This window comes from Entelurus aequoreus, linkage group LG03, assembly GCF_033978785.1.
Source record: "Entelurus aequoreus isolate RoL-2023_Sb linkage group LG03, RoL_Eaeq_v1.1, whole genome shotgun sequence".
NCBI lineage: Eukaryota > Metazoa > Chordata > Actinopteri > Syngnathiformes > Syngnathidae > Entelurus > Entelurus aequoreus.
In genome coordinates this window covers 30,134,761-30,162,075 of record NC_084733.1, presented here as the reverse complement: position 1 = coordinate 30,162,075, position 27,315 = coordinate 30,134,761, and the positions used below count along the sequence as shown (strand labels likewise).

The following is a 27,315-nucleotide window of genomic DNA, read 5'->3' as shown; positions in this document are numbered from 1 at the left end:
GTTCAAAGCCTCTATTGCTAAAGCTGCAGATGCGAGCTGTGGCCAGAAGGTCTTAGGTGCCTCAAGGGGCGGTAACCCTCGAACACCCTGGTGGACAGTAGTGGTCAGGGAAGCCGTCCGACTGAAGAAGGAGTCCTACCGGGGTATGTTATCCCAGGGGACTCCGGAGGCAGTTGCAAGGTACCGACGGGCCCGAAGGGCAGCGGCCGTGGCTGTGGACGAGGCTAAGCAGAGGGTGTGGGAGCAGTTCGGGGAATCCATGGAGAAGGACTATCGGGCGGCACCAAAGCTGTTCTGGAAGACCATACGGCACCTCAGGAGGGGGAAGCAGGGAACCATCCAAGCTGTGTACGGCAAGGATGGGACTTTGCTGACTTCAAGTGAGGAAGTCGTGGGGCGTTGGAAAGAGCACTTTGAGGAACTCCTGAACCCAAATACATCAGACACACCCTCCCTGATAGGAGCAGGGCCTGAGGATGATGGGGGATCGACGTCGATCTCTCGGAGTGAAGTCACTGAGGTAGTTAGACAACTCCACAGTGGCAAAGCTCCGGGGGTTGACGAGATCCGTCCAGAAATGCTGAAGGCTCTGGGTGTTGATGGGCTGTCTTGGTTGATACGCCTTTTCAACATTGCGTGGAAGTCTGGGACAGTGCCGAGGGAGTGGCAGACTGGGGTGGTGGTTCCCCTTTTCAAAAAGGGGGACCAGAGGGTGTGTGCTAATTACAGGGGTATCACACTACTCAGCCTCCCTGGGAAAGTTTACGCCAAGGTACTGGAAAGGAGGGTCCGGCCGATAGTCGAACCTCAGATTCAAGAGGAGCAATGTGGATTCCGTCCTGGTCGTGGAACAACTGACCAACTCTTTACGCTTGCGGGAATCCTGGAGAGGGCCTGGGAGTATGCCTATCCAGTCTACATGTGTTTTGTGGATTTGGAGAAGGCGTATGACCGCGTCCCTCGGGAGATCTTGTGGGAGGTGCTGAGGGAGTACGGAGTGAGGGGAACCCTGCTGAGGGCCATCCAATCTCTGTACAACCAAAGCGAGAGTTGTGTCCGGGTGCTTGGATGTAAGTCGGATCCGTTTCCAGTGGGGGTTGGTCTCCGCCAGGGCTGCGCTCTGTCACCTATCCTGTTTGTGATTTTCATGGACAGGATTTCTAGGCGGAGTCGTGGCCATGGCGGAGAGGGTATACGTCTCGGGGGGCTAAAGGTTGCGTCACTGCTGTTTGCAGATGATGTGGTCCTGATGGCACCTTCGGTTCGTGACCTTCAGCTCTCACTGGATCGGTTCGCAGCCGAGTGTTCAGTGGCTGGAATGAGGATCAGCATCTCCAAATCTGAGGCCATGGTTCTCAGCAGGAAACCGATGGTTTGTACAGTCCGGGTAGGGGACAGGACTCTGTCCCAGGTGGAGGAGTTTAAGTATCTCGGGGTCTTGTTCACGAGTGAGGGAAAGATGGAGAAGGAAATCAGCCGGAGAATCGGAGCAGCTGGGGCAGTATTGCAGTCTCTCTGCCGCACTGTTGTGACGAAACGGGAGCTGAGCCAGAAGGCAAAGCTCTCGGTCTACCGAGCTATCTACATTCCTACTCTCACCTATGGTCATGAAGTGTGGGTAATGACCGAAAGAATAAGATCGCGGATACAAGCGGCCGAAATGAGTTTCCTCAGAAGGGTGGCTGGCATCTCCCTTAGAGATAGGGTGAGAAGTGCAGTCACCCGAGAGAGACTCGGAGTAGAGCCGCTGCTCCTTCGCTTGGAAAGGAGCCAGCTTAGGTGGTTCGGGCATCTCGTGCGGATGCCTCACGAGCGTCTCCCTAGGGAGGTCCTCGTTGCACGTCCCACTGGGAGGAGGCCCCGCGGCAGGCCAAGGACCAGATGGGGGGATTACATCTCCTCTCTGGCCTGGGAACGCTTCGGGATTCCCCAGGAGGAAGTCGCAAATGTTGCTCTGGAGAGGGAAGTCTGGGGGTCTTTGCTGGAGCTGCTGTCCCCGCGACCCGATTCCGGATAAGCGGTTGAAGATGGATGGATGGATATATATATATATATATATATATATATATATATATATATATATATATATACACACACGCATACAGGAGCCTTGATGGTTTAGGTGCGGTTTTGTTTTTATAATTTTTAAAAGTTTTTTTTTTATTTTATTTTTTTTACACCTGTGTGACTAGTAGGAGTTAGCTGTTTTGCATCTATAGTGCATTACACATTCCTCATAAAGTAAAGTATTGTATTGTTGTTTTTTTTAATTCAACACAGAAATGGAGATGATATTAGCAGGTTGATAAACATGCAAGCTTTTCCTGTCTCCATGCTGCCGCAAACAATGCAGCTCTCCTGTCACACCCTCCTCCTTGTTGACCACATGACATTCCATTCTTGCAGTGCAACATTCTGCCAACCAGGGAGGAGCTTGGACTTCATACTCTCAATTTCAAGTTCATCAGCTTTTGCCTCTTTTGTCTTTCCGCGCTCCTTTTCAGGAAACCACGCATGTGAACTGCTCTCGTGTGACGTATTGTCCAAACTCAGAGGACAGTGTGATGCTGTTTACTATGGAGGCCAGAGGGCACGCTGATGAATATGCATGCACAGATGAACTATTTGTTTGTCCCACAAACATCCAACCGTTTGACATCCACCTCTTCTTTTGGGTGTGTTATCTGATGGCGAATGCATTCCACTGAGCGACTTGTTGGCTTTTCTGTTCGGACCAACCAGCTGTGACTTCCTCTCGGAAAGAGCAGCTTGAAGTAATCAAAGCATGAAATGAATTTGAAAACTGCAGATTTGGAAAACAACACTGACTGTAGTGCTTGAAGCAGAGGAGAGTCATTTGATGGCATTGCTTTATTAGAAAAACCTTGTTGTATTTTTGGCACGTAAAGGTCTATTTTAAACTGAATGATAGCGATCTCTGTTAGTCACTGTGCCAACTTTTTTTTAGCGCCACCCTGCAGTTGGTAACTTTTGACTTTTGACTCACAGCACTAAAATACAGTACTCTAAATAAACCCCTTTTATAAGGTGCGATTGATTGCCACTGTCTTTCTAAGTTTCCCTTGAACAATATCACCTATGACTGCAGCAGACAAATGGCCCCTTGCTAAACTCAAGGACATGAATATTGACAAATACTACAGAAAGATGTCTTAATCAATGAATTAATCAATCATTGTTTGGCCTGGAGTTGGGGTCCTTAATTAAAAGTTAAAGCGGTGCGCTTTCTCCAACCCGGAACATCATAATGTATAGCAGACATTATAATGTAAGGCGATTGTTTAGTATTCCAACAAGATGTATTGTTGATTTTCACACAATATAAACAATCAATTATCTAATCAACTAACAACCAAACCCCTTTTTTTATATTTTTAAATTGAACATTTTTGTGTATATATATTTATTACTTTCATGACCAGACATGTTGTTGAGTTAGATGACAGGATAATAACAAGATCTAAAGCTGCAACGATTAATAGATTAAATCAGGGGTCTTTCGCGTTTTCCAGGCCAAGGACCCCCAAACTGATGAAGAGATGGAGCAGGGACCCTCTAATTATATATCCTATATAAAATTGTGTTTTAAATTAAACTGGTCTTTAAAGGTACCATGTTATTGTGCAACACTAAGATATTGAAATAAAATAGGCTCAAACTGCTAATAGCTCGCTGAAAGCTGGCGCTCTAATATGGAGCCAGAACACTGCCAGTAAGATTTGGTATCCAAAAAAAATATTGACATTGTAGAAAAAGTTACATTGGCACCGAAACAAGTTTTGGCAAAAAATAACTACAAACTTTGGAAAAAAATACAATATTTTTGGTGGATGTTTTCGATGCCAGTATTCATATTAAGGGACAAGTAGTAGAAAATGGATGGATGGATGGATGTACATTTGTTTTGTTTTTGAGTGTTACAAAAGATTTTATGATCGCTTCTCTTTTTACAGTTTTGTTTCCTTTTTTTTCGGTTTTGCTTCTTTTTTTACGGCATCAAAATAATGGCAGTGTTTTAGTTGTGAGGGGTGGGCACCCCTGGACGAGGCTTATAACAAGTTTACCCAGAAGCAGTTTTACTGGACAGTAAAAACTCCGTAGAAGAAGCCATACTTTGAGGATGTGGTATAAGCGGTACATAAATTATGTATTTTTAAAATGATCCGTGTTTGTCTCGATATAGCCGTGATATTTGGCAAAACTGTGTATGGAACAATACTTTGTTACGGAAGTACAAGTGCCATTCCATTTTCTATTCGTCCATGGAGTTTCTACTCGCATGGTTTCTTCATTCATCACTTTAAGCAACGTTTGTACATTTTACAGTATAACTAAAACAATTCATAGTTACTAAACTGTCACATGTTTGATAGTAGTGTTTTAATCTATATTTATACTTGTTATCGTAATGTCATCAAGCTAGCATTGTTAGCATTAGCTATGTGTCTTAACCCTGAACGTACATTGAAAATACACGCAAGCCTAACTCAAAATGCCGGACATTTGAGGCATTTAAAAAACTCCGCCCTGACAGCTCCGCAAAAGAGGACATGTCCGGTGAAAAGAGAACGTATGGTCAGTCTATCGTAGCCCGTTAGCTTCTAGCATGCCATGTGTTGTGCCTCGGTGTGCATTGTTTACACAACGTTCGTTACGCTACTTAATATGTCCGTGTGGAAACTCGTTCGGTACACCTCCGAACCGAACCGGGACCCCCGTACCGAAAGGGTTCAATACAAATACACGTACCGTTACACCCCTAGTGTTAAAGCGCTTTGAGTACCTTGAAGGTAGAAAAGCGCTATACAAGCATAACCCATTTACCATTTACCATTTGTATTGTTTCAGTTTCACAAATTCCTCAGTAAATTCACCAAATTGTCACCGTGTAGTTATGTCTGTTTAGCTGATTGGAAAGCTAGCTTCCGCAGCTAATGGGTCCATGACAATGACTTCTGTTTTGTTTGATCAGCCGTTACAGGAACACTTTGGAAACAATTAAATATATTTAAAAAAAAAAAAAATTCTGTGTAAATCACAACATGTATATCTGCAGCTTATAGTCCGATGCGGCTAATATATGGAAACATATTTTTTTCTTCTAGATTTTATTGGGTGCGGCCTATATACCTGTGCGGAAAATACGGCAGATTTGGCTATGGGAGCCTAAGTGTGTGCATAAAACAAACAATCAGCAAACATGTAGTTCAAGTACATTTATGATTAAATATTATGAACAAATAACGTAATATTAATATTTAACAAGTTATGTAAAGAATTGTGTTTACTATAAATGATTACATATGAACAATAAACAAAAAGACTACATTGACAACTACAATTCAGTTCAATCCAATATATTTAATAGCCAAGTGTTTCTATTTCAGATAATGTCCAGAGTTTCTATTAAAAGGTAAAAAAAAATGTTTGATAGGTGAAATAACAGTGTTCAATTTTTCCTCATGCAGTGAAGTTAATTCAAAACTGTTACGCAGCTTCGACAGTAATTGAAAAAGTAAACAAACACAATAAATGGGAACAAAACTACAAAACAAACAAATGTTCTTTAGGAATGATATCTTTCGAGGGAAAAAGGTTTGGCTACGATATAAACTTATATAGTACAGCTGTTTTAGGAATACAGCCGTAGATCTGACATCCATGCTAAATTAGCGATGTTAAATTAGCAATTATTTCTGTGGGCTTTTGAATGGACATTGCTGCGATCCTGCTAAACTGAACTTAAACTGTTACAGAGGACATGTTGACTCACCACGGAATGGAAGTTTAGAAACAAAGTGTAATTGTATTCATGAGGTTATTCAGTCCATCAAAGTAGAACAAGCAAACACCTCCAGAGCACGACCACCACAGTGACCGGTCGCCATAATCATGTGAACCCCAAAGTGGTTGTGGCCCTAAACAACCAAGTGTTTATACCTTGGGTGTCTGCAGCTACCTGACTGATGGTTGGCAGAGCTCTGAGCTATATTTTAAGACCTTTAGCGAAGCCTTATTTATTTTTTATTTTTTTATTGAATTAATTTTTTTATCTACATAGTTGTCCCCTGTGCAATAGTGGACATATACATGGTAAAGGAAGGGTTTCTATGTTGTTACAAAACAGTTTGAGTGTCACTACTCTCAAAATGAGAGAGATAATAGATTTTTCTCACGTTTGGTGGTCATAAACAGACTCTTCGGAATCGAATTAATGTTATAACTTCAATAAAAAGTCTTTTTCATAATGTAGACTTTTTCACTGCAATAAGGCATAGCAGCACACTCTATTTTTTTTTTTTTTCCTGATTAAAAAGATAACTGTTTGTCCCTGTGCCTTACAGAGTAGTAGTATGTGGTCATGAGCCGATATATGCTCTATGATGCCATACCCTCTGCCGTTTTGTCGCTACATCTGCCGACAACGTGAGGACCCAGCGTATGCACTTGGCGCTGTATCTGTCGCTCTTAGGCTTTCTCATTAATCATGCAGAAAGCATAGCTAATGGATGGTGTTTGTGGTGTCGCTTGCCTTTCACTGCTTACTGGCCAGACAAATCTATTTGCATGACCTATATTTACAAGCAGGCCTTGGTGCCGTCAGTGCCAGGGACATCAAACGAGCATGTATGGATATTATCTGGGGAGGGCCAACTGATGTGACCGATTTTGTGTAAATCACACCTAGTTTTGTCTTTGTTGTTTTTTTACGGACATATTTTTGACTCTTGCATACTGTTGTCCTAGATGGCCTATATGAATATCATAAATCTTTAACAACTTCACACCTCTATACAGAATTAGTAGTACTGTGTTTAACTATAACAACAATTATATCTCCTGGTCTTGGTGTTTGGTTCAAAAGTTCACAGTCAGTAACCCATGCTGATCTGCTATGTACAGTATGACATTTTCCATACATTGTTTATTTAATATAACACATGATAAGGTCTTAAAGGTCAAGGATTAGTACCGATGAACTGTCACAAATGGAAAAAAAAGCTCCAGTAGTCGTCCTTTGATGGATTCTGTCAGTCTTCCTATTGTCATTTTTTTAATAAAGCTTTGGTGACATTGAAGGATAAAATAGCTGCTTTCTGCTGCTTTTATGAAAGAATGGACAAAAACATTGTGTAAAAACAACAACAATTCTTAAATACGTGTTTGTAGTGCCAATCTTTCATGACCACAGTGTTGCTGTATGATTAACATTTACAATATACTTTGTCAATTAACATACATATGTGAGGCAAACATATTTGTCCATTTGCAAAAAGCTATTGTTTGGCATATTCATGTACGTACATAATGTGTCAATCAATCAATCAAAGTTTATTTATATAGCCCTTAACCACAAGTGTCTCAAAGGGCTGCTCAAGCTACAACGACATCCTCAGCTCAGATCCCACATCAGGGCAAGAAACAACTCAACCCACAATGAGAAACCTCAGAGGGGGCCGCAGATGGGGGGCACCCCTCGCTGGGCGACCTGTGCAGTGGATGTCAAGTGGATCTAGTTAATAATGTGAGAGTCCAGTCCATAGTGGGGCCATCAGGGGATCATCTTGAGTGGAGACAAGTCAGCAGCGCAGAGACCTCCCCAACTGATGCACAGAGGAGTGGTCCACCCCGGGTCCCGACTTTGAACAATTAGCGCGTCATCTTTGGTCACCTGATAACCTCTCCACGCAGGAGAGGGGGGCAGAGTAGAAAATAAACTGGTCTAAAAGGGGGGTCTATTTCAAGGCTAGAGTATACAAATGAGTTTTAAAGGCCTACTGAAATGAATTTTTTTTATTTAAACGGGGATAGCAGATCTATTCTATGTGTCATACTTGATCATTTCGCGATATTGCCATATTTTTGCTGAAAGGATTTAGTATAGAACAACGACGATAAAGATTGCAACTTTTGGTATCTGATAAAAAAAAGGCTTGCCCCTACCGGAAGTAGCGTGACGTAGTCAGTTGAACATATACGCAAAGTTCCCTATTGTTTACAATGATGGCCGCATGAAGTGAGAGAGATTCGGACCGAGAAAGCGACAATTTCCCCATTAATTTGAGCGAGGATGAAAGATTTGTGGATGAGTAAAGTGCAAGTGAAGGACTAGTGGGGAGTTGAAGCTATTCAGATAGGGAAGATGCTGTAAGAGCCGGGGGTGACCTGATATTCAGCTGGGAATGACTACAACAGTAAATAAACACAAGACATATATATACTCTATTAGCCACAACACAACCAGGCTTATATTTAATATGCCACAAATTAATCCTGCATAAAAACACCTGCGTGTTTGTTATGCTAGCTCCTAGCTCCTCTGCTAGCTCCTAGCTCCATAGAACACGCCAATACAATTCAAACACCTGATCAACACACACCATCACTCAGCCCAAAAGACCGTTTCCTTAACCCAAGGTTCATAAAGCTTATATATTTTTAAAAAGTTACGTACGTGACGCGCACATACGGTCAAGTTATCGAATGTTTAGCAGCCAAGGCTGCATACTCACGGTACCTGATATTCAGCTGGGAATGACTACAACAGTAAATAAACACAAGACATATATATACTCTATTAGCCACAACACAACCAGGCTTATATTTAATATGCCACAAATTAATCCTGCATAATAACACCTGCGTGTTTGTTATGCTAGCTCCTAGCTCCTCTGCTAGCTCCTAGCTCCATAGAACACGCCAATACAATTCAAACACCTGATCAACACACACAATCACTCAGCCCAAAAGACCGTTCACCTAACCCAAGGTTCATAAAGCTTATATATTTTTAAAAAGTTACGTACGTGACGCGCACGTAGGTACGGTATGTGTTATGCTAGCTCCTCTGCTAGCTCCTAGCTCCATAGAACACGCCAATACAATTCAAACACATGATCAACACACACAATCACTCAGCCCAAAAGACCGTTCACCTAATCCAAGGTTCATAAAGCTTATATATTTTTAAAAAGTTACGTACGTGACGCGCACGTAGGTACGGTACGTGTTATGCTAGCTCCTCTGCTAGCTCCTAGCTCCATAGAACACGCCAATACAATTCAAACACATGATCAACACACACAATCACTCAGCCCAAAAGACCGTTCACCTAACCCAAGGTTCATAAAGCTTATATATTTTAAAAAAGTTACGTACATACGCAAAAAAAAAGCCAAAGCTGCATACTCACAGTAGCACGTCTGCGTCTTTGTCATCCAAATCAAAGTAATCCTGGTAAGAGTCTGTGTTGTCCCAGTTCTCTACAGGCGTCTGTGTATCCAAATCAAAAGTCCTCCTGGTTAGAGTCTCTGTTATCCGAGTTCTTCCATCTTGACTGCATCTTTCGGGAATGTAAACAAAGAAGCGCCGGCTGTGTACTGTTGTGGCTGACTACGTTCGAAAAATACGTCCATTTCGCACCGACAACTTTCTTCTTTGCTTGCTTGGCTTCCTTCTCCATAATGCAATGAACATGATTGAAACAGATTCACGAACACAGATGTCCAGAATACTGTGGAATTATGAAATGAAAACAGAGCTTTTTCGTATCGACTTCAATGTGGAAGGCATACCCGTGTTCGCCGGGCTACGTCACGCGCATACGTCATCCTCAGAGGCGTTTCGAACCGGAAGTTTAGCGGCAAATTTAAAATGTCACTTTATAAGTTAACCCGGCCGTATTGGCATGTGTTATAATGTTAAGATTTCATCATTGATATATAAACTATCAGACTGCGTGGTCGGTAGTAGTGGCTTTCAGTAGGCCTTTAAGATGTCACTTAAATGCTTTTACTGAGGTAGCATCTCTAACTGTTACCGGTAGGGCATTCCAGTGTACTGGAGCCCGAATAGAAAACACTCTATAGCCCGCAGACGTTTTTTTGGCTCTGGGAATCACTAATAAGCCGGAGTTCTTAGAACACAGATTTCTGGCCGGGGCATATGGTACTATACAATCAGCAAGATAGGATGAAGCTAGACCGTTTAGTATTTTATACATAAGCAGTAAAACCTTAAAGTCACATCTTAAGTGCACAGGAACCCAGTACAGGTGAGCCAGTATAGGCGTAATATGATCACATTTTCTAGTTCTTGTCAAAAGTCTAGCAGCCGCATTTTCTACCAACTGTAACGTTTTAATGCTAGACATAGGGAGACCCGAAAATAATATGTTACATTAATCAAAACGAGACGTAACGAACGCATGAATAATGATCTCAGCATCGGTGGTGGACAAAATGGGACACATTTTTGTGATATTATGCAGATGAAAGAAGGCTGTTTTAGTAGCACTCTTAAAGGCCTACTGAAATGATTTTTTTTTTATTTAAACTGGGATAGCAGATCCATTCTATGTGTCATACTTGATCATTTCGAGATATTGCAATATTTTTGCTGAAAGGATTTAGTAGAGAACATCGACAATAAAGTTCGCAACTTTTGGTCGCTGATAAAAAAAAGCCTTGCCTGTACCGGAAGTAGCGTGACGTCACAGGTTGAAAGGCTCCTCACATTTCCCCATTGTTTACGCCAGCAGCGAGAGCGATTCGGACCGAGAAAGCGACGATTACCCCATTAATTTGAGCCAGGATGAAAGATTCGTGGATGAGGAACGTGAGAGTGAAGGACTTGAGTGCAGTGCAGGACACATCTTTTTTCGCTCTGACCGTAACTTAGGTACAAGCTGGCTCATTGGATTCCACACTCTCTCCTTTTTTTATTGTGGATCACGGATTTGTATTTTAAACCACCTCGGATACTATATCATCTTGAAAATGAGAGTCGAGAACGCGAAATGGACATTCACAGTGCCTTTTATCTCCACGACAATACATCGGCGAAGCACTTTAGCTACGGAGCTAACGTGATAGCATCGGGCTTAACTGCAGATAGAAACAAAAGAAATAAACCCCTGACTGGAAGGATAGACAGAAAATCAACAATACTATTAAACCATGGACATGTAACTACACGGTTAATGCTTTCCAGCCTGGCGAAGCTTAACAATGCTGTTGCTAACGACGCCATTGAAGCTAACTTAGCAACGGGACCTCACAGAGCTATGCTAAAAACATTAGCCATCCACCTACGCCAGCCAGCCCTCATCTGCTCATCAACACCCATGCTCACCTGCGTTCCAGCGATCGACGGAGCGACGAAGGACTTCACCCGATCATCAATGCGGTCGGCGGCTAGCGCGTCTGCTATCCAAGTCAAAGTCCTCCTGGTTGTGTTGCTGCAGCCAGCCGCTAATACACAGATCCCACCTACAGCTTTCTTCTTTGCAGTCTTCATTGTTCATTAAACAAATTGCAAAAGATTCACCAACACAGATGTCCAGAATACTGTGGAATTTTGCGATGAAAACCGAGCTTTTTGTATTGGATACAATGTGTCCGAATACTTCCGTTTCAACGATTGACGTCACGCGCATACGTCATCATACATAGTCGTTTTCAATCGGAAGTTTAGCGGGAAATTTAAAATTGCACTTTATAAGTTAACCCGGCCGTATCGGCATGTGTTGCAATGTTAAGATTTCATCATTGATATATAAACTATCAGACTGCGTGGTCGGTAGTAGTGGGTTTCAGTAGGCCTTTAATGTGTGACTCAAATGAGAGAGTTGGGTCAAAGATAATACCAAGATTCTTTACCGAGTCGCTTTGTGTGTCGGGGCTCAGCTCAAAGCCTGAGCCCCGACATTAATGAACTAGCATCCAAGAAAAGATGCCAGGTATCTGGCTTGGGCACATCAGATTAGATCAGTGTGTTGCAAACTGAGCAGTTTAAAGTCCTGAATGGTTGGTTTATTCATTGTTATTTTATTTTCAAATTTATCAGCCTGTGGAAAAAGTTAATTTTGATATTTAACTCAGAAGGCTGCAAATAGAAAAGAGGCATTCAATTTTTATTAAAATTGTATTTGATATGCCATTGATATTTTTTAATTATTATTATTATTATTTGAAACTCGATTTTGCATGTCACTATAAAGTTATATAAGCCTTGCTTGTTCAATATTCAATGCAACACTTGTTTGGGTCCCTATTAAAAGGTTAATTTGTTCAACCTTGCCCCGCGGCTTTGTTCAGTTTTAAATTTTGGCCCACTCTGTATTTGAGTTTGACACCCCTGCTGTAGATTGATAAGAGTCTCTAGACAGGATAACTCAACAGCAACCATTGGTCTGTCAACATTGTCACAGTATACGACACGAAAGAGGAGGGCGGATCGATCGATACATTTGTGGTGTCAATACCAAAGGTAGTATCGGCATATTATCGAAACTAGAGGGACTAGGTCGGTATTTTTATTTTCTCAAAATATTTTGTTGTTGTTTTTGTTAATGTATACAAACTCAGAACATTTCATGGACAAAGGAGAACTTTGAGGACAAAAATCAAATGATTAAAATGAGTGTTAGATACAATGGAACCTCGCTTTACTAACATGGATCTTTAACGGACAAGTGTGTATAGTGAAGCAGAGTTCCCCCATAAGAAACAATGTCAACTTGAATAATTGGTTGAAGCACACTTTGAAGACGCTATAATCACAACAGCAACAACTGTACACACACAAAGTTACTTTACCTTTGGTGTTCTCCAAAACGTTAAAGGCCTACTAACCCACTACTACCGACCACGCAGTCTGATAGTTTATATATCAATGATGAAATCTTAACATTGCAACACATCCCAATACGGCCGGGTTAACTTATAAAGTGCAATTTTAAATTTCCCGCGACACTTCCGGTTGAAAACGTCTATGTATGATGACGTATGCGCGTGACGTCACGGATAGAACGGAAGTATTCGGACCCCATTGGATCCAATACAAAAAAGTTCTGTTTTCATCCCAAAATTCCACAGTATTCTGGACATCTGTGTTGGTGAATCTTTTGCAATTTGTTTAATGAACAATGGAGACTGCACAGAAGAAAGCTGTAGGTGTGATCGGTGTATTAGCGGCGGACTACAGCAACACAACCAGGAGGACTTTGAGATGGATAGCAGACGCGCTAGCCGCCGACCTCACTTTGACTTCCTCCGTCTCCGGGCCGCGGACCGCATCTATGATCGGGTGAAGTCCTTCGTCGCTACGTCGATCGCTGGAACGCAGGTGAGCACGGGTGTTGATGAGCAGATGAGGGCTGGCTGGCGTAGGTGGAGAGCTAATGTTTTTAGCATAGCTCTGTGAGGTCCCGTTGCTAAGTTAGCTTCAATGGCGTCGTTAGCAACAGCATGGTTAAGCTTCAACAAGCTGGAAAGCATTAACCCTGTATTTACATGTCCATGGTTTAATAGTATTGTTGATCTTCTGTCTATCCTTCCAGTCAGGGGTTTATTTATTTTGTTTCTATCTGCATTTGAGCCCGATGCTATCACGTTAGCTCCGTAGCTAAAGTGTTTCGCCAATGTATTGTCGTGGAGATAAAAGTCACTGTGAATGTCCATTTCGCGTTCTCGACTCTCATTTTCAAGGGGATATAGTATCCGAGGTGGTTTAAAATACAAATCTGTGATCCACAATAGAAAAAGGAGAAAGTGTGGAATCCAATGAGCCCTTGTACCTAAGTTACGGTCAGAGCGAAAAAAGATACGTCCTGCACTGCACTCTAGTCCTTCACTCTCACGTTCCTCATCCACGAATCTTTCATCCTGGCTCAAATTAATGGGGTAATCGTCGCTTTCTCGGTCCGAATCTCTCTCGCTGCATTGTAAACAATGAGGAAATGTGAGCAGCCCTTCCTCCTGTGACGTCACGCTACTTCCGGTATAGGCAGGGCTTTTTTTTTTATCAGCGACCAAAAGTTGCGAACTTTATCGTCGTTGTTCTCTACTAAATCCTTTCAGCAAAAATATGGCAATATCGCGAAATGATCAAGTATGACACATAGAATGAATCTGCTATCCCCGTTTAAATAAAAACATTTCATTTCAGTAGGCCTTTAACAGCCATGTTGCTCCACAAAAAAACAAAAAAAAGGTTTAACGTTTTTACCTTGTGTCGGTGAAAATTTGGGGCATTTTTTGAACACTCGACACTAAACAAGCACTGGCTTCACCTTACATTCACTGCTAGTGAGGCGATCCTTCAACAGCAAGTCTGTCCTCTTTTTAAACGTTTTTTTAACTACCCACCCGCCTTAAATTGTTCTTCTCAGCAGGTTCCAGCATGGTCACATCTGGATACCAAGTAGCCGTATAAATGGCAATCCCTGTCTCAGAAACGCTATCACCTGCTAGCCGCTTTTCTACGGGGAACTGTTTTTCAACCTAGTTTTCACTTTCTCTCCGTCCTTGCAAAGATATTTTACCTTTTGGCAAAGTCAGCAACCATATAAACGTCCTTCTTATTTACAATTGTGGATGTATTTTTTTGCGTTTGCGGGCCAAATCAGCAACGCGCCGATATATGCGCCACTGCCGTACTCCTCGCAAATAGTCCTTTTTCAATCTACAGCGAATCACTCCTTCTTTCCAGGCTGGTTTGTTGGCTTTTTAAACCCATATTCTATAAGCAAAATAGCCAAAACTTGTTGAGTAGCGAGAAAAGAAACACGTGCTGAAGCACTGAGAAGTGATGACAGAGTAAACTGTGTAAACAGGATGTGATGTAGAAGGCTCCGCCTCTTCAAAATGTCTGTGTTTGTGTGCACAGGAAGTGATGTCATCAAAATGGCAGTGTCCTAAGGCTTCCAGCGGCATGCAAAATGAATGAATGAAGCGTTTGTACGCCGAGGCATGGTCCGCACACAGAGGCATATTTGGCGCGATTTGAAGGTGTCGTAAACAGAGGCGTTTGTAAATCCAGGCTTCACTGTAGTAGTTTGTGATTTTGTTCAGCTATTGTGTAGTATTGACTTTGTTTTGCGCAAACAATTTTATGTAATACAATAGGCTCCAGCACCCCCCGCGACTCCAAAAGGGACAAGCGGTAGAAAATGGATGGATAGACAGTAGAATAAGGAACTGGTTTGAACATTGTGTTGATGTTGTTAAACTGTCATTAGCACTCACCATAGTTAATGGGTTATGGTAAATGGGTCATACTTGTATAGCGCTTTTCTACCTTCAAGGTACTCAAAGCGCTTTGACAGTATTTCCACATTCACCCATTCACACACACATTCACACACTGATGGCGGGAGCTGCCATGCAAGGCGCTAACCACGGCCCATCAGGAGCAAGGGTGAAGTGTCTTGCTCAAGGACACAACGGACGTGACGAGGTTCGGTAGAAGGTGGGGATCGAACCAGGAACCCTCACGTTGCTGGCACACCCACTCTCCCAACCACGCCACATTGTTGGAAGAATATTGGAGAAATGTAATGTTTTCTTAAATTGCATTAGCGTGCAAATTAGCTAGCTAGCCGCAAGCTAGGTACCAACAGTAGACCACATTCTGGTAGTTCATAAGCCCGAACTTATTCTGAATAATTCCTGCTCATTTTCTTTTTTAAGTTTGTATGTTGCACATGTTCGACTTGTTTTTTTCAGTTTGTCTGACATTCACATTACATTTACTAGGGAAACAAACCGTAGCGGGTTAGCATCTAGCTAAAATGTAGCTAATTTAAATTCTCTAACGAGGCTGTCATGCTGTGCTTCCCCTTGCAGGTAAACTTTGTGGCTTGCCAGCTTTTTGCGCTGCTCATGGCCGTGTGGTTCCGTCTCTACCTCCATCCCAGTAAGACCAGTCCTTTCGTCAGACATGTTGTGGCCACTCTACTGGGCTTCTACTTGGCTCTCTTCTGCTTTGGCTGGTGAGTCATTTTTCATTTATGTAAACAATTCTTACTAGGCTTCCTTTCTTCCTCCCTTCCTTCCTTGTGAGTCAGAAAAGCTGGAAGAAAATGAATATGGAGCGTTCTATATTTCAGGCTTGTTGATAAAGCAACCACTGGGTGCATTGGGTAGTTTTAGTAAGTATATTACAACACTTTCCTTTCTCTTCCTAGCCCAGGCAAATGTAGCAATTAGGTTGTAGCAGATACCTACTTGGAAAGTGACCAAGCTTTAATACAGAACAACACCTCTGCTAAAGGGTCTCAATGTGCATGTTTTACGATCCAATACCAATTTTAAAGTGTTTAAATGTAGATTTGCATTATTAATTAAAACAATGTGAATAAACTAAGGATGGGCGATATAGTCTAAAATCGATATTGCGATATACAAACCCCAAAACCAGTGAAGTTGGCACGTTGTGTAAATCGTAAATAAAAACAGAATGCAATGATTTGCAAATCCTTTTCAACCTACAGTATATTCAATTGAATAGACTGCAAAGACAAGATACTTAACATTCAAACTGGAAAACTTTGTTATTTTTTGCAAATATATGCTCATTTGATCACTAAAGACACTTTAACTGCTGCTGTGACCCAAGGTCACCTCATTATTTATACTGCTGACTGTCAATCAGAATGTGCAATAATGTAATGTTACTTACTGTGCCTTGTATATACATTTTTATTTTTATTTTTATTTTAGCTAAGTACCGTGTGACTTGTTGAAGGGTGGACTAGCAAAGTAAGATTTTCATTGTATGGCAAACTGTCTGTTTAACTGTGCATATGACAATAAACAATCTTGAATCTTGAATCATTTGGACTTTGGTGCCGGTCCGCTCCCTGTACGATCAGTGTCAGAGCTTGGTCCGCGTCGGACACGTTTCCAATGAGGCTTGGACTCCGCCAAGGCTGCCCTTTGTCCTACTCTGTTGCCTAGTGGTTAGAGTGTCCGCCCTGAGATCTGTAGGTTGTGAGTTCAAACCGGCCGAGTCATACCAAAGACTATAAAAATGGGACCCATTACCTCCCTGCTTGGCACTCAGCATCAAGGGTTGGAATTGGGGGTTAAATCACCAAAAATGATTCCTTGGCACGGCACCGCTGCTGCCCACTGCTCCCCTCACCTCCCAGGGGGTGATCAAGGGGATGGGTCAAATGCAGAGGACAAATTTCACCACACATAGTGTGTGTGTGACAATCATTGGTACTTTAACTTTAACTTTAACTTGTCACCGATTCTGTTCATAACTTTTATGGACAGAATTTCTAGGCGCAGTCAAGGCGTTGAGGGGATCTGGTTTGGTGGCTGCAGGATTAGGTCTCTGCTTTTTGCAGATGATGTTGTCCTGATGGCTTCATCTGGCCAGGATCTTCAGCTCTCACTGGATCGGTTCGCAGCCGAGTGTGAAGGGAATGGGATGAGAATCAGCACCTCCAAGTCAGAGTCCATGGTTCTCGCCCGGAAAAGGGTGGAGTGCCATCTCCGGGTTGGGGAGGAGACGCTGCCCCAAGTGGAGGAGTTCATGTACCTCAGAGTCTTGTTCACGAGTGAGGGAAGAGTGGATCGTGAGATCGACAGGCGGATCGGTGCAGTGTCTTCAGTAATGCGGACGCTGTATCGATCAGTTGTGGTGAAGAAGGAGCTGAGCCGGAAGGCAAAGCTCTCAATTTATTGGTCGATCTACATTCCCATCCTCACCTATGGTCATGAGCTTTGGGTTATGACCAAAAGGACAAGATCACGGGTACAAGCGGCCGAAATGAGTTTCCTCCGCCGGGTGGCGGGGCTCTACCTTAGAGATAGGGTGAGAAGCTCTGCCATCCGGGAGGAGCTCAAAGTAAAGCCGCTGCTCCTCCACATCGAGAGGAGCCAGATGAGGTGGTTCGGGCATCTGGTCAGGATGCCACCCGAACGCCTCCCTAGGGAGGTGTTTAGGGCACGTCCGATTGGTAGGAGGCCACGGGGAAGACCCAGGACATGTTGGGAAGACTATGTCTCCCGGCTGGCCTGGGAACACCTCGGGATCCCCTGGGAAGAGCTGGACGAAGTGGCTGGGGAGAGGAAAGTTCTGGGCTTCCCTGCTTAGGCTGCTTCCCCCGCGACCCGACCTCGGATAAGCGGAAGAAGATGGATGGATGGATGGATGGAATTTGATGCCAGCAACATGTTTTGAAAAAGCTGGCACAAGTGGCAAAAAAGACTGAGAAAGTTGAGGAATGCTCATCAAACACTTATTTGGAACATCCCACAGATGAACAGGCTAATTGGGAACAGGTGGTTGCCATGATTGGGTATAAAAGCATCCATCCATCCATCCATTTTCTACCGCTTATCCCTTTTGGGGTCGCGGGGGGCGCTGGAGCCTATCTCAGCTACTATCGGGCAGAAGGCGGGGTACACCCTGGACAAGTCGCCACCTCATCACAGGGCCAACACAGATAGACAGACAACATTCACACTCACATTCACACACTAGGGCCAATTTAGTGTTGCCAATCAACCAGTATAAAAGCAGCTTCCATGAAATGCTCAGTCATTCACAAACAAGGATGGGGCGAGGGTCACCACTTGGTCAACTAATGCGTGAGCAAATTGTCGTACAATTTAAGGACAACATTTCTTCACGAGCTATTGCAAGGAATTTAGGGATTTCACCATCTATGGTCTGTAATATCATCAAAAGAAAGAAATCACTGCACGTAAGCGATGATATTACGGACCTTCAATCCCTCAGACGGTACTGCATCAAATTGTTATAGGCGCAAAGTTGAAAAGCCAGCATCTGTGATGGTATGGGGGTGTATTAGTGCCCAAAGCATGGGTAACTTACACATCTGTGAAGACGCCATTAATGCTGAAAGGTACATACAGCTTTTGGAGCAACATATATTGCCATCCAAGCAATGTTATCATGGACGCCCCAGCTTATTTCAGCAAGACAATGCCAAGCCACGTGTTACAACAGCGTGGCTTAATAGTAAAAAAGTGCGGGTACTAGACTGGCCTGCCTGTAGTCCAGACCTGTCTCCCATTGAAAATGTGTGGCGCATTATGAAGCCTAAAATACCACAACTGTTGAACAACTTAAGCTGTACATCAAGCAAGAATGGGAAAGAATTCACACACACACACGCACACACACGCACACACAGAGACACGCACAGTCGCACACACACATGCATGCAAAGAAACACCAATCAGTGTGTTCCCAGGTGCAGCCCACACCTATCAGTTTATGGTTTGCGTAAAGGCTAACTTTTTATTTTCCTTTGTAATCTCTGCCTACTGAGCCTATGGTGCTGTTAAGTTATTGTGGCTCAATTTGCCTTAATTTTTTTTATGTTAATGTATTATTATTTAATATATATTATTGTTTTAGTTGCTTAAGAGATATTCCTGGCTCTGAATTTACTCATTGCTATTTTTATGTTTTTGTGCATTATTTGTTGCCATCGTCATTAAACGAACAGGTTAGTCATCAGTTACTCCGTACTTGAGTAGTTTTTTCACAACATACTTTTACTCAAGTAAATATTTGGGTGACTACTCCTTACTTTTACTTGAGTAATACATCTCTAAAGTAACAGTACTCTTACTTGAGTACAATTTCTGGCTACTCTACCCACCTCTGGTCAGGACAGATCAAGAATAATGTCACCATAGTGGTTCAAGTGCATAAGGCAGTTGTAGAAATGCTATAGTGCTAAAGCAAGTGTGCTAAATTGTTGCATATAAATAAGTGAAAGAAAATACACATCTCCCTTGGCCTAGTAAGTTAAAGTGCTGGTATCGTTGCACATAGCCCTGTTGCACAAGTACTTAGCATTAACAGATGTGTTTACACACCAAAAACACCTACATAAGTGTGTCTATGTATGAAATATTGCACAAAATATGAATACATAACTTTTAGAAAAGAAATGGAAATCCATAGAAAGCCATATAAATCCATTGGAACTAATAGCGAGTACTGTATATGTAGTTTTGTTATATATCTATGTTCTTGTCCTCAACGATGACGTATCACGTACAATGCATTACAAATGTTAGCCTAAACATAAGCCCACAAGCTAGCGAACATTTGAAAAAAAAAAGGAAAGCCTTTGGAGAGCATTTTTGCAAAGGGAAAAAGGTCATGGCTCCCTAATTCAGTGTGATGGTGAGTTGTACTTTTCATGCACTTATTTTTGTTTTATTATCCTCTCTCTCGACTCTTGATGATCTACTTGTTAATTTCCTTTTAATAACTGCTTACTTTTTGGTGTACAATGACGCTTATGATATTCAGAAATGCTGTTTTTTTGTCGCAATGGAGGTGATTGTTATTATTCTAGATGAGCGGCTGCACACTGTGTATGTAGACACAATTAGCTGCTAGCCGCTTGTTAGCCACGGGACTAAAAATAAGTACAGAAAAAGAGATAAACAGTAAGCTGATACTGACAGGGGGCCAATCGACTTACACATATCTACCTGATAGTAAAACATATTTTTTTTAAGTTCTAATTTTAGACTGTGGTCCGTATTGTCATTGGTTTTCTGTTCTTGAATGGTAATTGCGACTTGGGGTGCACCCCGCCTTTCGGCCGAATGCAGCTGGGGTGGGCTCCAGCACCTCCCGTGACCCCGAGAGGGACAAGCGGTAGAACATGGATGGATGGATGGAATGGTAAAGCAAAAAACAGTTGGTTTATTTGAATTTCATTTTGAATTACAAAAAAAACTAAAAATAAATTCTTCTTTTTCAATGCTGAAAAGCAATAATTATGTGTGGTTTTCAATTTATAATTCATACAACCAAAATAAAAAAAAACAATCAGCAGTAGCAATTTTTTATTTTATTTTATTTTTATACCAAAAATTGATAGTTTTTTTTTTTTTTTTTTTCATATACCCACACTGAAATCGGAAGTTTCTATTTGGATGGCTTGTGTAGAGTTGTATCCTGCGTTTTATGTAAAAGTATATTGATTCAGATCCTACCAACACAAATAGCAACTTCTGTTTCTGGTATAAGATTTTGGTCAACTTTTTCGTTTCTGCTGACTGGTGATTAACATTTTTCTTCTTTGAAATATAACGTTATAATATAACCATTTTTTAGATGACAATTCAATTTTGAATAGAGTCTTGCGATATATTATTTGGTTTATAAATTATGATAAAATATTTTCAAAACTGGTAACAGGTTACAAAGACTCTTCTTGGCGGCTGATGTATGAAGTGAAGGTGCAGAGTGAGCACAGAGATGGCCTTGAAAGTTTTAAATATATTCCATCCATCCATCCATCCATCCATCTTCTTCCGCTTATCCGAGGTCGGGTCGCGGGGGCAGCAGCCTAAGCAGGGAAGCCCAGACTTCCCTCTCCCCAGCCACTTCGTCCAGCTCTTCCCGGGGGATCCCGAGGCGTTCCCAGGCCAGCCGAGAGACATAGTCTTCCCAACGTGTCCTGGGTCTTCCCCGTGGCCTCCTACCGGTCGGACGTGCCCTACACACCTCCCTAGGGAGGCGTTCGGGTGGCATCCTGACCAGATGCCCGAACCACCTCATCTGGCTCCTCTCGATGTGGAGGAGCAGCGGCTTTACTTTGAGCTCCTCCCGGATGGCAGAGCTTCTCACCCTATCTCTAAGGGAGAGACCCGCCACCCGGCGGAGGAAACTCATTTCGGTCGCTTGTACCCGTGATCTTGTCCTTTCGGTCACAACCCAAAGCTCATGACCATAGGTGAGGATGGGAACGTAGATTGACCGGTAAATTGAGAGCTTTGCCTTCCGGCTCAGCTCCTTCTTCACCACAACGGATCGATACAGCGTCCGCATTACTGAAGACGCCACACTGATCCGCCTGTCGATCTCACGATCCACTCTTCCCTCACTCGTGAACAAGACTCCGAGGTACTTGAACTCCTCCACGTAGGGCAAGATCTCCTCCCCAACCCGGAGATGGCACTCCACCCTTTTCCGGGCGAGAACCATGGACTCTGACTTGGAGGTGCGGTATAATTATGAATTGCAAGCCGATAGTAGTTATTGCTCTCTGACTGACTTTACGCTTCCTCTTTCAATTTGTTGTCTTGTGTTTTTCAATTCTCATTCGTGAAAAGAAAATTAATTGACCAAAAGATACACTGACCAATTACCCTTATAATGTAATCACTTGTTCCTCATCCCATCCATCCATCCATTTCTACCGCCATTTCTGACATTTTAATCCAAATCAGCCCTTTGTTTGTTACTATAGACAGCATGTAAATGTAATCATAATAATAACACATCAGAGTAGCAACATTTATAATAAAAAAAAAAATCCTATTGTCGAGTTTGTCAACGTCATTGCAGCGGGTTTGTCTAAAATGGCTCCAAAAATCAATACAAGACGTTTTATGTTCTTGAGAGCCTGCCAGAGAATGTTATTTGCTACATTAATAGTCTATAATCCAGAATAGATTGCTGTACCCAAGGAGGCTTTTAGAGATCAAGCTCGGCTCTCCATATACTTTATGAATAACATCCACTCTTTCTGAAGTAATCACATAATGTTTATATACAGTATGATAACATACACTTGTGTAATATTATACCGATCACTGTTAACCTTGATCCCTTGCCCACAAATGCTACAGTACTTTTTACAATGAATCACTTTCCCAACATAATTTTAAAGCCAACATCTTTGTCACGAAAATAAACAACCACATTATAGCTCTTTGTCGCTTTGCACAGTTGTTTGTCCATTATTTGCACACATGCACACAAACTTAAAATGTAAGCACGGTCCATTCACATACACATGTAAAGCAAATCGTGCAACATGTTTCGGCATTCGCACAGATAGGTACTACAGAAACAGGTGGCTACGTTTGTTATATTAATCTCACAAGTAAAATTGAAAACACATAATATGTTTGTCCATTCACAAACACAGATATTTGCATGTCAGTCTGAGGGGGAGAACATAGTAAAAGTGTATATTTTTTTCTTTTAAAAATGTTGCACCCTTAAAAATATTCCACTCGGTGCGGACCATTCCCCCTCACACCCCCACAATTCCCATTTGTTAACTGTGAACTTCAAGCACTCTTTGCACTTGTTTGGTCTCGGAGGGCACCTGTCCTGTGGCCCCTCCCCTGGAGCTGCCCCCCTGGCAGCCGCTGCTATTTATTTCTAGAGTCGCTCCCCCACTATCTGCCACTTGAGGACAGAGAAAAATGTCAAAGAGTCAAATCTTTTCAGACAAACGTGTTTGTTTATGATCCACTAGGGATGTGAACTAGTAAGAAATCACCCACCCACCCACAAGCAAATAGGTTAGTCTTTTGGACTTTTTGACATATTTCCCTCTCCCTTTCACTGACATTACTGCAGCCCTTTATTGACCTATTGTACCCTGTTTCCACCACGCCGCTAACACAATGTGACATCTCTTCTTTCTTTTGGGGGCTTTGCTATGACGTCAAGACTCCTCGTTACCCTCCCAGCCCCACAACCACCACCACCACCACCGGTTCAATGGCCAGACTGGTAGCTGCTGGTACTGCTGTAGTCAACCGTGTGTGTGGGGAAATGGGGGTGCATCACAGGAAAGGGATGTGATTAATGTGAGTTGTCTGTCACTTATCAGTTGAAAAGGTCCTGCCTCACATGGATGGCGTGACCGACCGCTTTCAAGATTCCGTAATTTCCTCTTTTATTGGTGTATGTCACAGTTCACAAAGCATGAGATATTATGGAAAAAAGGAACAGTGTGATTTCCTGCAAACACTGCGTGACACTTTCTTGTTCTGAGACGCTGTGTTGTAATTGCCTGTTACTTTGAAACCTATACGGCGTATGGTTGAAATTATCGGGACACCTAAACTGTCTGTATGATTTTGGAGTGTCAGAAGTTATTGATCACAATATAGGTTTTAGTTTTTAAAGACATATCAACACCAACTGCTAGGGATGTAACGATATTTAAATCTCACGGTACAATATTATCGCAGTAAGACCTTTATTATTGTTGTATATGTCCAAAAAAAAAAGACTTAAAATGTTCTTGTGTGTAAAATGAAGCAGCAGGAATGTTTAAGATGAACCTACTCAGTGGCCTAGTGGTTAGAGTGTCCGCCCTGAGATCGGTAGGTTGTGAGTTCAAACCCCGGCCGAGTCATACCAAAGACTATAAAAATGGGACCCATTACCTCCCTGCTTGACACTCAGCATCAAGGGTTGGAATAGGGGGTTTAATCACCAAAAATGATTCCCCTGCTGCCCACTGCTCCCCTCATCTCCCAGGGGGTGATCAAGGGGATGGGTCAAATGCAGAGGACAAATTTCACCACACCTAGTGTGTGTGTGACAATCATTGGTACTTTTAACTTTAACACACTTACTGTATTTGAACACAAACATGATGCTCAAATGTTATAATCCTATTGATTACTACAAAGACGTGTATAAACCAGTGTAACAAGTGTAAAACAATAATGTTCACGTTAGTGTCTTTTGACTTTTACCTTTGGAGGAACAATGTCATCTGCAGTGGACATCGTATTATATCAGTTTATATCAAGTTAACTGACTATTGAACCTTTAATAATGTAAATACTGTTGCGCTTGTAATGCAAAAGAAAGATAACTTGAAGCAGCGTTTGACACACAAAAACGTGTGCGCCGTCTATTCCATCAAAGAGAAGACTAAAGACTTCTTGCATCAAGGTACTCAAAATGGCGGTCACAACAAACCTCCACCTTTGGGTAAATCTCCTGACTCACTTAAAGGGGCCGCACCGAATTACTCACTCTTAACTGCATATATGAATGCTAAACAAGAACAACATTGTTATGTCCACAATAGAACAATGACAGTGAATAATGACGACAAAGTCAAGTAAACAGGTGTGGTGAATTATGTCCTTAAAGCAACCGCTATAATACCTTGTCTGGCGCATTTCCTATTTAAAACAGATAACAAAACCATTTATACTACGAGTTGATTTAGTGTTACTGAAAAAATGTGGGTCAAAACATCACAACTTTTGACCAGCTTTATGTGTCGTCTTGGAAATGTTGCAGATCAAGGCGGTGTGCTTTGCCCTGCAGTATGCAGACCAATGAGGTTGTGTTTTCACCAGGGTTTGTTTGCCTGTCTGTTAGCTACATAACTCAAAAAGTTATGGATGCATTTTGAAGAAAATGTCAGGAAATGTCCGACAAAAACCCAATCTTTTCTCTCCCCTTTACGAATTTTAACACACTTTGCACGTGTTGCACAGGAAATTTTAGGAGCTGTTGTTTACTTTTCAGACTGGCCAATTCAAAAGCGCCAGAAAAAAAACACACTTAACAATGTTTTCATTTCATATTGTCACACACGTCAGGGCATTGTTGTGATGATTTTAATACCCCAATACATCAGTATTTACAATACCATTACATCTTAACTATATTAATTCAATGACCTGCTCAGTGGCCTTGTGGTTAGAGTGTCCGCCCTGAGACTGGGAGGTCGCGAGTTCAAACCCCGGCCGAGCCATACCAAAGACTATAAAAATGGGACCCATTGCCTCCGTCTCTGTGGTCACTATAGGTGTATAAATACAGTGTTTCCCATAAACTGCCAAGATACCTGTGGCGGTGGGGGCGTGGCTATGGGCGTGGTCACCATGACATCATCGAGTAATTTGCATAATTTACTACAATGATATGATTTTCTCTAAAAAGGCTAAAAAAATGTATACTTACTCATTAACAATAACAGTTTTGTTTTAAACGTCCATCCATCCATCCATCCATTTTACATTATGAATACACAAAAGATAACTACTACAGTATCAAATTAGTATTAGTATCTGAAGCACCGTCTCCACGTGTGTTTATTGACAACAGGGTTATAACCTGGACACGTTAGCTCGTCGGTATGGTAACAAGTGACTGTTACTGCGTGCGTCTGCCCCGGCCCCCGAGTCAAACAGCGAGCGGCGGTGTTACTGAAGCAGCGTCAGGCTGCTCACCGTCAGTGAAACGCTTGGTGAAATCGCGGATAAACGTTAAATATATGACGAGCCGCGAGCGATGCAGCTATAACCTATCTCACCTGGTAGAGCACCCGCTGCGGCGACCAAGTTCGATCCCACCTGACAGTCGCTTTGCTCCATGTCAATCCCCCTTCTCCCCCTCTCTCCCCCCTCCCCCGTCTCTCTCCAGCTGCCCTTTCAAAATAAATGCATTCAAATCCCGAAAATAAAAATTAAGAAAATCCGAGTCGTGGCGGACGTAATTCTTTCGTGGCGGGCCGCCACAAATAAATTAATGTGTGGGAAACACTGAAATAATAATATAGTGTCAAATAAAATCAGTCCTTTGGGCACAAAACTGAAAATAATACAGCTCTCCAAAAAGTGCACTTCTGCTGCTATTGGAACATCCTTCTGGGGTCCATCAGTGTGGCCTCCTCCAGGAATGACTGCACGTCCTTGTCCTGGAGGGAAAATGAGGGACAGACACAGCATAGAATTAGGGGGGAAATTAGCTGAATGTGAAGACTAGGGTGTCTGTTATTAAGTCTTTAGCATTAGTATGTGGAATTAAATGATGGAATGGATTAAGTAATGAAGTTAAACATTGTACTGATATGATCCACTTTAAGAGGTTGTTCAAATTAATAGTGCTTACAAAGTACAAAGAAGAATTATGAGAAATACTTTCAACCTTATTGAAAATAAGATATTCTTCATCTCAGTATATTAATAATGACTGAATTAACTAATTACATCTTACAAAACTGTTGTATATACTAATTCACAGATGTTATTTTATTATAAAAAGGTCAGTAAATGATGTATATATTTGTAAACGCTCTGAAGTGGGAAAGGGGTAGGATTAAATAAGCTTTACTTCTTCCTACTCTTTTTCGGACATGATGTAAAGTGAAATGATATGAAACTGTGATGTGTTATGCTGTAAGTGTGTTCATGCACGAAATAAACTAAAGAAAGAAGAAAGCACTAGTTTATTAGACAGACCTGCAAACTCTGGAGTGGTATAGGCTACAAGATAACGTTAACGTTATCAGACACATACAAAAAGGCTAACGTTAACGTTACCGTTAGCCACTGACTATGCTTAGGTAACGTTAGTCTAGCTAACATTACTGCAGTCCTGGTTGATATAAGAGGTACCGCTATTTTAGCCTAAAGTCTACAAGTGAACAGATATGGAAATTAACCGGCAACAGTTAACGTTAGTTACTCACCAGCACTATCACTGGAATTGGCGCTGCAGATAGAAGCAGAGGAATAGAAGCGTGCTTCGTCATCTCTGTCACTGCTTCTCCACGACAGCTTTCTCTAACCTTCAGGTTATGTGCAGCCTGAACATGTTTCAACATGCTTGTTGTGCTTCCCCCCCTTACATGAGAGCGAAGCCTGGCAATAATTTCAGATAGCCGTTTCCTCGTCGTATTTTTTTGTAAAATGAAGCCATGCCTTGAGGCAATTTTTCCAT

The 27,315-nt window shown here is 42.2% G+C and overlaps 1 protein-coding gene across 1 annotated transcript in view; it reads left to right on the top strand.

Moving 5' to 3' along the window:
* mboat2a (membrane bound O-acyltransferase domain containing 2a) overlaps nucleotides 1–27,315 on the top strand; it is a 144,967-nt gene that overhangs the window by 62,329 nt on the left and 55,323 nt on the right. Inside the window, exon 2 of the mRNA XM_062041587.1 lies at nucleotides 15,651–15,796. Within this exon, the coding sequence (XP_061897571.1) occupies nucleotides 15,651–15,796 (146 nt within the window). The remainder of the gene's footprint in view (nucleotides 1–15,650; nucleotides 15,797–27,315) is intronic.